General features: G+C 37.3%; 1 protein-coding gene across 10 annotated transcripts in view; it reads right to left on the reverse strand.

Moving 5' to 3' along the window:
- Nucleotides 1-14,865, reverse strand: part of PTPRM (protein tyrosine phosphatase receptor type M) — a 443,590-nt gene that overhangs the window by 287,718 nt on the left and 141,007 nt on the right. For all 10 annotated transcript variants that reach the window (XM_059858357.1, XM_059858382.1, XM_059858348.1 and 7 more), the window contains 2 exons: nt 9,540-9,618; nt 5,785-5,900 (listed from right to left, as the gene is read on the reverse strand). In XM_059858357.1, coding sequence (XP_059714340.1) covers nt 5,785-5,900; nt 9,540-9,618 — 195 coding nt within the window. The remainder of the gene's footprint in view (nt 1-5,784; nt 5,901-9,539; nt 9,619-14,865) is intronic.

A 14,865-nucleotide genomic window follows, 5' to 3' on the forward strand; every position in this document is an offset into this window, starting at 1 on the left:
AATATATACTGCAAAAAAAAGCACTAAATAAATATACACCAGTAGCAAGGGGGGCACAAATTAACATTCCAAAACCTGGAAATAATATTAAATCATCACCAGAATTAAAAAAAAAAAAACTTTCACCTATGCAGTAATGTATAGCGTCCCTTCCTACAGCACATTAGTTGTTCTTCTAACAGTAAAATCATCTCAGGTTATCTACTAAAAACACATCAGGATGGACATGCTTCAGGATACATGAAATCTTGCCAAAATCTTTAGCTGACTGATGTCATTAAAGCTCTCCTCAAAGCAATGGACTCAGACAATTTGCATTGCACAAGGTGGTTTGACCAGTCTTGGAAGAATGAGCTATTGATGAGCAGGTAGAAAAATGATCTTGTGCACTCCTGTAGTACACAAATGCACCTACTCATCAAACAGCAAATACTTAAATATTCAAAAGAAAATTTTTAGGCCTTTCTCATTGTAGAATTAACATCAACAGTTCCATATGTTTGTGTAACCAAGTTATAAGACAAGTGTGATTTAACAGTTAAATTACTGCTTCACTATCAAAATAGCAAAAACATTTTTTTCCTCAAGTGCTTCAAAACTTGGCAATAAAAATTATAATTATGGGAAAGTAAGAGAGTATACAGCACAACAAAAAATTCTTAAGGAAGTCCAGAACTTCATTCGCCTTCTGGGTTACTGTATGCAATTTACATAAACAAGCACATGCACACACACTGACAATTTTGTCTATCCTATAAATCTAATTGATTTTCATCATCTGCAAAGAGTAACTTCATTTGTTCTACATTCTTACTAGAATGTTTTTGATATCTGTCATTTGGGTATGTTTGTATTCCTGAGGAAAACAATTTGCTTTCCAGAACTCCCTCTGACACAGGACTATATCTCTTCCTTTGAAAAAGTAATAAATAATGCATACAGGTAGTTTTGTATATAGATGAATAAAATCTCTCAGTCTTCACACCTTCAGCCAAAGACTACTGAGGATAAAAAAAAAATACACTGAATAAGGTGAAAGACAGCTTTCAAGAAAGACGAAAAGAAAAGCCAAATCCAGGAAATAAACTATTTACATAAGGTAGAAGAGAGATTGGCCATTAAAGTTCTTAGTTTCTTGGCTGCAAATGAAGTAGTACACATCCTGCATGCATAAACCAAGGTATGAAAGATTTCACCCTCTCCCCTTTCATCAAAAAATATCCATTAGTCTCTTGCTACTGGTAAATCTGATGATGCTGCTTACTAGAGCTGTCAGACATATCCTGAGATCCTATTGTTATCTGCTCACCTTCAACAAATTTCTAGTTTTAGTTCTCTATTTCTGCAATACAATTTACGTGTCTGAGAATTACATTTTAAAGTAACTATTTACATTTCAACTGTGCTTCAGAATAAAGCCAGGAAAAATAAATTACTGCAGTGAAGAGGTGACCTCTCTTTTTCATCAGCTATAGCTTTCCACTCTTGGAGGAACCTCTCTCAAGAAAGGCTACTCACATTGAGTCAAAGCACATGTCTGAAAAATGCAATTGCCACACCAAAAGATTGTGTTTGATATTAAAATGGAATTTCATTATATCTGGGTATGATTTAACAGCAATTTCCTGTAAATCATACTGTAACTCATTCTAAGAATAAGCAGCACACAGAGGCAACTGAACAAACACACTGCAAATAACGAGAAGCAGATGAGGATGGAAAAATGAAGAGATGGAGACAGGCCTCAGAAGCTAAGGAACACCAAGCCAACTCCTTGCAAGCCAGTACACTGCACCAAAAGCAGGTTACTCACAAAAATGAATTTACGCCCTCTCTCCTATAATTCAGATTTGTGTTTCCTATGCCAATTTACTGGACACTAACAGGCTTTTCAGAAGACTGTCTCAGATGCTTTCATTTGACCATTAATGGTTCAGTGTTGCACCTGTTCATTTCTTTCCAACAGTGGGAGCACAGGAATGACACTTGCTCAACCATTCAATGGTAGAGAAAGAGTTATTCCATACTGGCAATAACCCGTGTTGTTCACAGATGCGAAAAAGAAAACATAAGCAGATTAGACACATCTTTTAATTGCAGAAATTCAGATTTATTTTTAAGGTATGTTTATTTTAAGAACATAAGCTAGTGGAGATGTGAATTCATAAATATACAATTTACCAATGACCTTATTAACCAGACATTCATTACAATGACAGAAACAAACTTGTATGATACTGTGTGGTTTTCATGAGTCCTTTCATCTAAATTTAACCTCAAGTTATATCACTGAAAATACCCACAATTTGCTGTCAGATTATCTGACAAGCTTATGATCATAGCTCATGAAGTAGGGAGTATGGCTGCGCAGCAGAATGAAGAAAAATGTTTTTCTGCACTATGCAGTAGGTAAACAGCTTTCTATCTTCCCTTTCCCAAAAGAGTAAATACTGATCACAGCATCATGAAAGAAATTTCATGCCTCAGTGGTCTAATTTGGGCAGCTAACATATGAATTGTGATTCCCTCCAGGCCCTTTCAATTGTAAAAAGTTCTACAGTACTCCATAAATTAAAAGACTTGATGTTCCATAGGGAATAAGAGTGGGAAAGACTTTAAAAGAGAAAGAAAAAAAAAAAAATCTGCGGCAAGTGAAGTGTAATTTATGGATTTCACTCAGGAGCGCTTCAAGGCCCGGGCATTATTAGACTTAGAACATGTATGCTGTTTCCAACAAGTACTTAGGAAAGACATGGAGACTAAAATGATGAACCAACTCAACTATTTGTTTTAAAGAACATATAGACCTCACAGTCCCAGCAGACTGTAAAAAGTAAAGAATTTGTTCATTAGATATATGTGTACCTCTAAACTTGAACTCTGCTGCATAGAAGCAGAGAGGTACTAAAGAATCAGAAGTACAGTAGTGAAATCCTGCCACTACTGGAAACAGCAGAAACTGCAGTCACTGAATTCAGTGGGTTTGTGATTTCATCCTGGCAATTTACCTGCACTTCAGACTAACAATGTGAATCTGAAAAAAATAAAAAATGACAAGTACTGGAAATCATTTGGGAGCAAATTATCTCACTGTATTCTGAAATTGTCAAATCCAAACAGATTAGGTCTCCTGATATGACTTACACGGCAGAAATGCTGAAAAGCCCCTGATAATATCACTCAATTGTATTTATTTATTTACTGTTATGTACCCTTAAGGTTTTGTAGGTGTAATGAAGCAGACCACCAGGATAGTAAAAAAGGCTTAGTCTTACTGGTGAAAAAACTAAGCATATCATAGAGATTGCATGATTTGTTCACAGTACCACTAAAGCCTGAATCCCTCTTACCTGAGTGGCAGCAGAATTGATCCCAGGGAATGATGTTAGTTTTATTCTGGCTCTAATGTATATAAGAATGCCTTTTATTAAGATGTTTTGTAGTTGAAGATTGGTACTACTGTGAACACAAGGATCTTGAACGTCCATTACCCAGTCACATGATGTAGAAGATGCCACGTTTCAATGTTTTCTGACAGCTGTTACTGATAGCTGCACTGCAATCCTAGTCCTGCAGCAGCGTCATGAGACGTCATACACAGGCATATACACAATTCCTCAACATCACACCATGAAACCAGAGAGTCAGGTATGGATGGACAGCTGCAAGGGCTCGGCTCTGTTACCCAGTAATGACCTAGCGCACTAAGATACAGCTGATCCTGTAGGGAACTGGTCTCTCACAGCCTCGCTTTGCAGCACCCCACACATGGAGCTGTTTGATCAGTCTCACTGCAAGTTGCAGCAGACATCTGTGGAAACTGGCAAACAAGTGCAAAAATAAATCCAAGCTATCCAGGAGATCCTGTCAACTTCTGAAACATTCTTATGCAAAGTCACACCTGGAATTTGCACAACCTTAGGCAGATTACCAGGGGGACCTACAGTTGTACAGGCAGAATAAATAAACAGTGGCCCTGTAGGAAGATAGAACTCCTCTAAAAGTCTGTCACTACTTTCTTATCCTTCATATAGAAAAAAAAAAATCTCAGTCATGTATAAACAACAAGGAATCAACTCAACTAAGCTCAGATATTTTGGAATTGCTAAACTGTAAATAAAACAATTTTGTACTACATAAAGTCTAGAAGGGTATTTAATTTATACAATAAAGAAATTACATTCTGATTAAGAATTTATGAGTCCTAAATTCTGTGAAAAAAATTAAAGGTGAAATGATACTGTCATGAAGCACTTAGAAAAACTGAATGGAATGACTATTTCCTTATATTGAATTCTACCTTCAGTTTTACAGTAGAGCATTACATCGAAGTTCAAAGGTTCAAGAAAGGCTATAACTGATGAAATAGCAACCTGTTATTTTCCCATACATGCTAAACCCCTTCATGACTACAAAAAAAAGTCTTTCAAAAAATCTTGGTGGCTTCGGAAAGACAGGAGTCTAATTCTAGCAATTCAACAGTGAACACTGTCTTTAAGGTGCTGGAGCACTAGAAAAATATCAGCCTTGTATCAGCAAGAGGTTGGAAATACCCACATAAACCCAAATAAAACCAAAGGAGATCTTCATTGCCTTCAATGTATTATTTGATCGGACTCTTTCTGAACAGACATAACAATTCATCATTCATATACAGATAAATATGAGGTTTTGCTTTTCAAGTATTTTAATTTTTTTTTGTGTTAGATTATGTAACTACTTGATTGTTTAACCTGACGCACTTAAATAATTTACAAAATGCAAATGCAATGGAAAAGGTTAACTATAGTAAAAGCCTGAAATTGTTTAAAAGCATAAATAGAGAATTTCATTTCTAAGTCCCACCTGTTACCAATGCCAATTTCACCTATCCCTCTTTCTCCACTTTCTGCAGCTTCATCTGACTGAACTTCAGACATTGTTTCACTTCTTTTGATTGTCCTTACTTCCTTCTCACAGACAATGTCTCAGTTCTGGCATGTTGGTTTTCACGTATGGAAATCACTGGAATTTGGTGGCTGCTGCAGTCCTAATGCTAAGTCCAAACACTCACTATTGCTTGCTGTATGTAGGGAGCAACTGTGTAATAACGGCAGCAAGAGTGCCTTTAAACTTCCACCCCCATTATAAAGACAGATTAAGCAAAAAAAAAAAAAAAAAAAAGGCATGTTTTTGATACCAGGCTACACATATGAATAAGGGAACACTGTATTTACTGAAAGAAAATTATCTGGAGACAGACTTTAAATCGAGATCTGACACCCACCTAGAAGCTACATTAGCGATTAAGTAAAAAACAATGGACTCAATGAATGGAAGATTCTTTGGCTCTGTATTACAGAAGGTCAGATTTGACTGTTATACATGGTCTTCTCTACACCTAAACTGTAAGAATAGAATTTTAGCTGAAAATACTGAACAGACATATAGGTAAACCAAGAAAATTGTTATGTGTAATACTGCAGTTAGCCAGCACAGACATTGTAAGAAAGTCATCTGTTCTTCCTTGGGGATTTAGCCTTTACTCATGACTGCCACACGTAAGGAAAACAATACCTTTATTTTTAGTAAGGCATTCCACTGAAACAAAGCAAGAAAATCTCCCAGTACCACTTTCTACAAAAGTATACCTACCATGGAGCAGTTCAAAGGCTAATATTAGATGAAATAATAATTTCATCTAATATTGATGAAATTGACAGCCCAAATTTTTCACTTTTTAAATTCCTTTCAGACTCTCTCCTCTCTCCAGATATCAGTGCATTAGGAAAAAAAATTAATTACCTGTAACCAGAGTCTGTCACTTGAGTCTGTTCCACCATTGGCAGTGCATTGAAAAGTAGCAAACTGTCCTGCATTGACTTCCACGCTCTGAAGGCGCAAGAAATGGGGAGTTTTTGCTGTTGGACAAGATACAAGTGTTAAAGTTATGCAAGACCAAAGTAGTGGCTATAAAAAATACACCAAGTAAGTAAATAGTTCTGCTTTAAAAGGTTCAAGTCATTGACTACACATTAGATTCTAGGTTGGTTTACTTCCATGGCTTGGAAAGACCAGAATAGAAGGGTGCTGTGTAATTGCTCCTGCCGTGTAAACTATCTTAGCTCAGCATCCCTCTTGCAATAACAATCTAGTAAAAAAATCATATTGGAAACTAATAATGTTTTGAAGACAAACCTATTAGATGCTTGCACTATCAACTAGACAAGCCAGTAAGAAATGATGTTATCAGGGGAACAGGTTTTTCTTCTTAACCAAGTATGCTGCCTATAGAAGAGATCCCTTCGAAATGCAGCCCAAACAGGTTCAATACTAGCAGAACATTCCTTGCCAACTACAGCTGCATTCTTTAAGCACAATGCTTCTCAATAAAACTGAAGAAAAAAAAAAAAAAAAAAAAAAAAAAAAAAAAAAAAAAAAAAAAACACCCCAAAACATAACACACATTCTCTATGCCAATGATTATTTTTCACTTAGGGAAAACAATCGCAGTAAAAACTAAAGCAATATACCTACAAGCAAGCTGCAACTGATATTCAAACGAGAATTATATCCACTGAAGTAAAAAAGTATGTGTATTTTTGTTTTGCTAAAAAGAATCAAGCATGTAATATAATAAAAAATATAGATATTTGATACAGAAACCTATCATTTAAAGCACAATATTCCCCAACTAACTCAAATCCTACTGCAACCAAGCAGACTTCTTGCACTGTGTATACTAATAGATAAACCAGGCTTTGAACATTGCTTCTCAACGTGAAAATCTTAGTACTAGCAGTAGACTGGCAAACTAAACATCCATTTTCTAGAAGAGCATTACAACCACTTAAAGTGTTGTAATGCTTTGCTAGAAAATAGATGTTTAGTTTCTAAAAAACTAAAAACAGATGTTTATATTTTCTTAAAAACCTTTATTACCAGGAGAAATTGTATTTTTAAGGAATTTATAAACAGCCTCATGAAAAAGTTGTTAAATATCCAGTGCAAGACAGCATAAGAAGGAAGAGATGGAATAAAGTAGCTCCAATAAATATCTAAATATGGGATAAAATATTTTTAACTATCCTTACAGCAAATTTATTACACATACAGCCTTTTTTTTCTTAAAACATTTCTCAATTAGGGCAGACAGATTTTAGGTCAAAATTATCCACTTCTTTGCCTATGAATCTATTAATGCGAGACTACCTAGTAAAATTCTTCAGTATGTTCCCCATTTCTCACCTGTCACTTTTTTTTTTTAAATCTGCCTTTACCCCTTTCAATTTTACTGTTTCCTTTGTCTTCTTAAACTCTAAAAAGTTACCTTTTCTGAATTACCAAGTGTGGCCTAAGTGGAGAAGAGCTTTGGGTTTTAAAAACAAACACACACACACACAGAGAAAAACCTGCCATCTACCACAACCCACCCCTTTAATTTCTACATGCCTACCATCTGTCTCCTGCTTGGTCTTTGTACTACCCAGGCAACTGCCTATCAAATATTTCTCCTATTTCAATTTTGTTTAAAGAGTTAATAATTCCAGAACTATTTTTCTGGGAATATACAGAAAGAATATCATCATGAGATTAACAAAGTTTTAGACACAGAGTAGTTCTATTTCACTTTTCAAACTTTTTCAATTTTCTTTAGACAATTTAACTGGTTTGATGTCTTAATTTCTAACATTTTAATTACTTCATCAAAGGACTTTTCATTAAAGCTTTTGCATTTCAATACTGTTATGTTAGAACTCCACATGCTATGGGCTATAACTCAGTCTACACATTAACAAGAATTATTTGCAGGTTTTGGGAATTGATTGGTACAAACGCAAACATCAAACCTCTCAAGACCTGTATTAAAAAATTAGTAAGTTGCTAAAATGCCGCTTCAGACTTATCCTACCTGAACCAGCAATATAAATTCAAAATGCAGAAGCACCTATACTTTCTAACAACATGAGAGCCTGCAGTGTTTATTAGAAATAAGTGACTCAGAAATAACAGCTGCTGATTCTGCACAACTGTCTCTCTATTTGAAGAAATGTGTGTCTTCCTTCCATTAACACTAAAACCATTTTTATGAGGTGCTTTGATACTAACTGATAGAGCACTTTTTATTTGGAATCACAGCTCTTACTTAAAAGCTGCAACAAATACATTCAAGCACAATAAGATGTAAGAGTAACAATCACACAGAAGTTGGTGTCTTCTTCCACACTCAGTCATTTGGTCAGTAAGATCACAACCTACTATTCCATGTATGATCTTAATACATCTTATTTAACAAACAGCATACATGAGAAATAATTTTTTATTTAAGTAGTCTATTTAATTATGTCTGGATTACCACATTAAAGCTTAATTTACAAGGTTTGAATTGACAATTCAGGATAATTAATTATTACATATCCTTAACGATGAGATAAAGAAATATATCTGAAGCATGAAGAAGTAAAACAGTGCAGAAACTGAGCCATGAACTGTTGTGGTGTGAAGCTATATCCTGTCCCTCAGCTGTAACAACTTCCTCCTTCCCTTTCCCCTGCCTCCTTGCCCCCTTCCTAATTGCCATCTGTCAAGTTCCACATTCCAGTAAGGGCATCGTGTGATTGGCAAAAGTTCAAAAGATGCTTCTCAGACCTGGGGTCATTGGCCTGTCCAGGTGTCATTGTCCCCTGAGACCTTCCCCCTCCCACCTGGTTGGTGGCTCACCTATCCTTCCCTCCCCCCTCCCTGTGGGCTTAAAAGGCACTGGAACCATGTGGTCGGTATTCTATTGGAGCTGTTGCAAAGATTCAGAACTCTTGTGACCCTGGAATAAACTCTGGATTTAACCCTCCGGCAGAATCCACTCTTTTCTCTTCACCATCGCCTGAACCTTTTCCACTAGAGGTAAACTGAGTTTCTACTTTGCTTGGACTCATTCTGAGTGCCTAACTCCCAGCCAGCCAAGAGTGTCTCTGAGGTGAAAAACCACAGCTGCTACCTTTGAGCACTAAGGCCGGACAAGCCCAGGCACACTCAACTCAGCAATATTGGGATTATATTCTAATAATGAACCTTGGAAGTACTCTCAGTAACCTTGCTTAGCAAAGCCTCAGTCCTCAGCCTGCTGAGTTTTCTTCCTTTTAAGCCTTGGAAAAAAATTACATATAGTCAGCTGTTGTTCTGTTCATCTGTTCTCAGTAATGTTTCAGCTTGTGGCTGCACTGAAGTTTTGATGCAGAAAGAAAACTCATCAAAAATCTTAGAATCACAGAATCATGATGACTTGATGATTTTTTTTTTCTAAAGGAACTGCCATATGGCCCAGTTTGGGTTTGGGACTCACGCTAAGTGCTGTACACAAGGTGCACATAGCAGAGATGTGTAAAGACAATTAGGGGCAATGATACCATGTTTAGCAACACTTTATATGTATACTCGGCCTGTACTTTTGGCAGCAACATTGTTTTCTGACGTTTTCCTTATCTTTTGCTCCATATTTATCAGAGCATAGTAGCACATTTATTTTAGGGGATTTGGCTTTAGAACACAAGATAGGTACTTACTACATGGATGTCCTAGAACTTTTACTTCATCAATAGCCACATAGCCAGAGTGTCCTGAAGTAACCACTTCAAAAACAACCTGAAAAGCAAAAAGAAAACTTCAGTTAGCATCTCTGAAACACAGGGAATATAAAAATAGTTTTTCATAGAAAAATACATCAACTCTTTCAACATGTTATGAACACCTGGAAAACAAAACACCATTATAAAAACCTCAAAACATGTGGCTCTCATCATTAAAATTATCCAGAACTTAAATTACATTTTTTTCATGCTTGCATCATTTTTGGATATTTGCACGCAAATATCCAAATCATATATAGCTCACAGTAGAAACAACCAATCTCTCGGATTGGTCATTTATTAGATAACTACTTTGGTCTGCCAAAGGAGTACTCTAATAAATGCCTTAGTATTAAGAGCAGTACTGTGTTTTCAACTCTTTGTCTTGCAAAATGAACATCTTTTATTTTAAAAATTACCATTTTGTAGTATACACAGATTTGCAGGGTATCAGACACAAACATACCTATTTTCAGGAATGTTTTTTGCATGCTTCTTAATCGTCCACCAATTGCAGTGAATTAAGCAAAGCAGATCCATTTGCCACGGTTTGTTTAAGGGCTATAAATAGGTCACAAAATAAATGGACTGTTCTCATCATTTGAGCTGAGTACACTCTAAAGTAAATCTCTCCAAAGTCTGGCAGCCTTAGCTTTGAACATCCCAAGAATGTTCATATGGAAGAGAAGAAAATACTCCAGTAATATTAGCAGGTACATTCCCACACCAATGCTCAAGAAGTTCATGTTAAAATCCAGGTTGTGATTTTTTTTTTTTTTTTAAATACTCTACTTTCTGGAAATTAACACTAATTGCCTTGTGCAACTGATCTCGGGAATCACCCTGAGGAAGATAAAGTTTAGAAACCATTTTTCACACATATGTGCCACTTGACCTTGGAACAGATGCTTACACTATATACCATATCCCTTTACTGAATGATACAGAATACAAATGTGTTATGAGGATAACATACAGCCCCATAATATATCACCATTTCCTGATGTTGAATAAACACTCTCAGATCACCAATTCTGATTTTAAAACAAACCTTGCAGCGAGAGGAACTTTCATGCCCTTCTGCCTCTCCCTTGTTTTTCACTGCTCTACCTATGGACACCAATCTGTTGTTCTCTCCAAGATTTCTTCTTCCTAACCTCTGTCCATTCCTCCCTCCCAGTCTCACTGGAATAAAATTGCTGTAACTATGGCCTTAAGTCCACATGGCTGTAAAGGTAAAAAATACTTGATTCATTCTAATTCTGCCTCCTATCTACACAAATTTTCAACCTAAAGTGCCAGTGTTGCCACTACATGAATCATGCAGCAAGGGGAAAAAAAAAAATCACAAGATGTCAATAAGCAAAGTCCAAATGAAGCCAAAGAATTTTTTCAGAAACAAGTTCTGCAAGAAAAGGGTCGCTCAGTTGGCTTTCTAAATGCCAGATAGCACTCTACTGACTCTTGAAGTTGGGATTATTGATCCACAGCAACAGGCTGAACAGGGTATGAATTTGGCTCCCAGCATTTAGTAGAACATCCAGAGCAACACCATTCAAAATTTCTAAGGATCTCTTTCCTAAAAAGAAGAAAATCTCCTGATAGAATTGGTCTTAACAATCTTAGGAAGAAGTTCTTAAAGAAGAAGTTCTTAAAGAAGAAAAGAGCAAAGACTCAAAGAATTAACCTGCATTCAGAGACCTGAAATAACTTTTCTAACCATGATTACAATCCTCATCTTCATAGCCTTGAAAATGAAATAGAGAAGTTATGTGCACTAAGTAACCCTAAGTTTTAACAGCAGTCCAAGATGTAAGAATGCAGCTCTTGTTTTCAGCCACACTGAACTTTGAAAAAAGAACAGTAATTTCTCTCTATTAAGAAATAAGACACAGGAAATTGCACGTTTTTCATCTGTGTTACAAGCTCTGAAAAAAAGCAATTATGCTGAGGCCCTTGAAAAAAGGCAGAGACTGCTCCATCTCCTAAAGAGCTACGGAGCTATTTGAAAATGACAACTCTGAAAGACCATAGGGTATGAGAACCATAGCATAGCCTCAGAAAGCTGCAGTTGAGGCAGGGATGTTCCAACATAGTAGTGGAGAACAGGGAGCAGACAATCAGATCTCAGAAATGATGGAAAAGTTTCCCAGGGAAATATGCTGCCACAAAGTAAGTCCCTGAGACAACTGAATCTAGGTGTGCATGCAAAGACCTGCCTCTAAAAACACAGGGGTCTGGGGACACTTACTGATTTGTTTCCTGTGTTCACTAGTGGCTTTGAGTTTTCTTTGTTAAGAATATATTAACAACTAACATCCTGGGTTTTACAGAAACATAACCTTAAAAAAAAAAAAAAAAATCCACCTGAAACCAACCCTCTCTTTCTTAAGGAACACTCAGCATAATAGCAGCTCACAAAGCCATCCAAAAGGCCTATCTGATCCATGAACCCATCACTGCAAAGTTTTTTTTTTCAGGTTCTCAGCTTTCAGGCATGCTAAATTCTTAAAAATATCCTAGAGGAACTGGCACAGGCACACCTGTGGAGCAGCCATCCAAACCAGTCAGAAGTCTGCTAGAAATGTTACTGCCAGATAACAGGGACTTAAATATTTTTTTAAATGCTGCACAGAAGTGTCTTTTCTAAAAAACTGCCTGAGTTCCAGCATGACAAATAACCTGAGCTTTAAAAAAGAAAACATCTTGCAATACCTCAGTAGATCACAAAAGAATTTCTGTAATTCATAAAGGGAGCTTAGCTAAAGGTTTTTGGAGAGGCTTTAAGCACCTCAGTATTGTAATCTACTCACAGCCAAAAAAGCTTGTGGATTCTTATTCCTTCAGTTCATAGGCAGAGACTACAACCTTGAAACAACTGAATCAGATCTACCAATGACAACAGCAGAGAAAAACTCAACAACTGATCTAAAATACCCTGCTGTATCTCTAGACAAAATACCAAAATGTCATTCCACAAAAAAAAAAAATCAGGCAGTGTATCAAGAAAATGCCAGTTGGACATAGAACGGAATTACAATTATTGACATTAAAGAGAGTATGTTCCAAAGAAAAGTATTACCAGTTGAAATGCCGTCAGTTCATGTCAGTAATCCTTCCATTAAAAGCACTTGCCAAACTGATACCAACTTTAATGACTGTAACTTTCAGTCTCTTCTGACATGGACTATGCCCTTTTTAATAAATAGAAAGAGGCAGTAAAGCCAATAGTGACATACCATTGTCAAAGAGAGACACTGATTCATATATAGAAGAAAAAATATGCACAGACTGGTCAGAATGGAATGACAGCAGACCTGAGGAAAAAGGTGTTGCTGGATGAGAAGGTAAAAACGACCCAGCCACATGCACTTGCAGCCCAGAAAGCCAACTGCATCCTGGGCTGGATCAAAACAGGCATGGCCAAAAGGTCAAGGCAAAGGATTTCCTTCCTCTACTCCATTTCAGTGAGACCCCACCTGGAGTACTGCATCCAGCATTGGGGCCCCCAAGAAGGGCAGAAACCCTGTTGAAGGAAGTTCAGAGAAGGGCCACAACAATGGTCAGAGGGATGGAGCACCTCCTCTATGAAGATAGCTGGGGTCATTCAGCCTGAAGAAGTCTCCAGGGATCACAGGATCACAGAATGGTTTGGGGTGGAAGGGACCTTAAAAGTCATCTAGTTCCAATCCCTTTGTCATGGGCAAGGACACCTTTCACTAGACCAGACTGCTCAGAGCTCCATTCAACTTTGTCTCATTATGGGATACCACATTACAGATAGACATACCAAAGATCTTTCTAGGGCCTTTCAGTACATAAAAGGGACCTACAGGAAAGCTGGAAAGGGACTTTTCACATGGGCACGTAGTGATATGACAAGGGATGATGGCTTTAAACTGAAAGAGAACAGATTTAGATGAGATACACGTAAGAAAATCTTTACTGCAAGGGTGGTGAAACACCGGCATAGGTTTACCAGAGAAACTGAGCCCCACACCCTTGGAAGTGTTCAAAAGTAGGTTGGATGGGGCTCTGAGAAACCTGTTTTTATGGAAGGTGTCCCAGCCACAGCAGGAATTTGCAGCTAGATGATCTTTAAGGTCCCTTCCAACTTAAATTATTCTATGATCGTATGAACATGAGAGTTTATTCCAAGTGTAGTAACACAACCCCTCTTCGGTTCACAGGCTGTGAAATACTGTCAATTGCTGTACAACAAATTCAGTATTTTATTTGAATTGATGACTGAAGATTATGGACTCAAATATCTGCTAACTAAGCATTTTCCCTTTTTAAAGTAAAGAAGTAATTTTATCCTATGCATTCTAGGTTTCTGAAAGTCCTAGTAAAAGTCCTAGTAAGAGTGCTACACACTGTGAGAGAGACCTGAGAAACATTTCTGGTAGCCTTGAAAACATTACAATAGGGATGTCAAGACTCTTCACAAATCTGGATCAGTTTTCCTAGTAAATTCACTAGAAATTAAACCTAGAAACTTATTTCACATCCAATTTCCTCCATAATTTTCCATCTGAAAAGTAGCTTGGCCTGTAAACATTAACTTTTTCACTGCCACCTCCAAACTTAGTCTTTTCTCATGGCTGATGCAACACCTGCAGGCAATACAAAAGACTCCAGTCAAAACAGAGAAAACACTCCAGCAACGTCAGACTGGGCGGCCCTTGGATTTTTTGCCTATTATTCCGCCACCTTATCAGTCCGGAAACAACTGGTTAAAACACAGAATCCATTTGCTCAGGAAAAACTGCTGAACACTGCCCTGAGAGCTGTTTTACACCATTCTCCCTGCAGCAGGCCTGCCAAACAGGAACCAGGGAAGCAGCTTAGCACTGCACTGTCCCTGATCCTCCCTGCTTCACTGAAGAGCGAAATTAGCTTTTCATTCCTGCCACTTCCCCTTGCTACATATGAACAAAGAAAGGGGGTCTGCTCACCAACATAAATGCTTACTGCTGAAAATGTGCGACTCAAGATAACTCGTTTGTTCCAAAGAACAATAGAAATAAACAGGTTTTGTTGCCACACAACCTCACTCTGTGAATTCCTGCCTTTGTTGCTGCAAAATTACAACACTTTCAGTCAAAAGATGGATTGTACCTAATATAAACACTGTCCTTCACATGACTTAAAAATAGCACTTTGCAAAAACACAAAAGAGGAAGGAGTACTAAGAAAGCTGTTTAAGCTCAGGCTGCAATCCTGCCCCTCTGCATCCCCAGTGAGCAGGCAGTGCTGCATC

This window comes from Haemorhous mexicanus, chromosome 1 (assembly GCF_027477595.1).
Source record: "Haemorhous mexicanus isolate bHaeMex1 chromosome 1, bHaeMex1.pri, whole genome shotgun sequence".
Lineage (NCBI taxonomy): Eukaryota > Metazoa > Chordata > Aves > Passeriformes > Fringillidae > Haemorhous > Haemorhous mexicanus.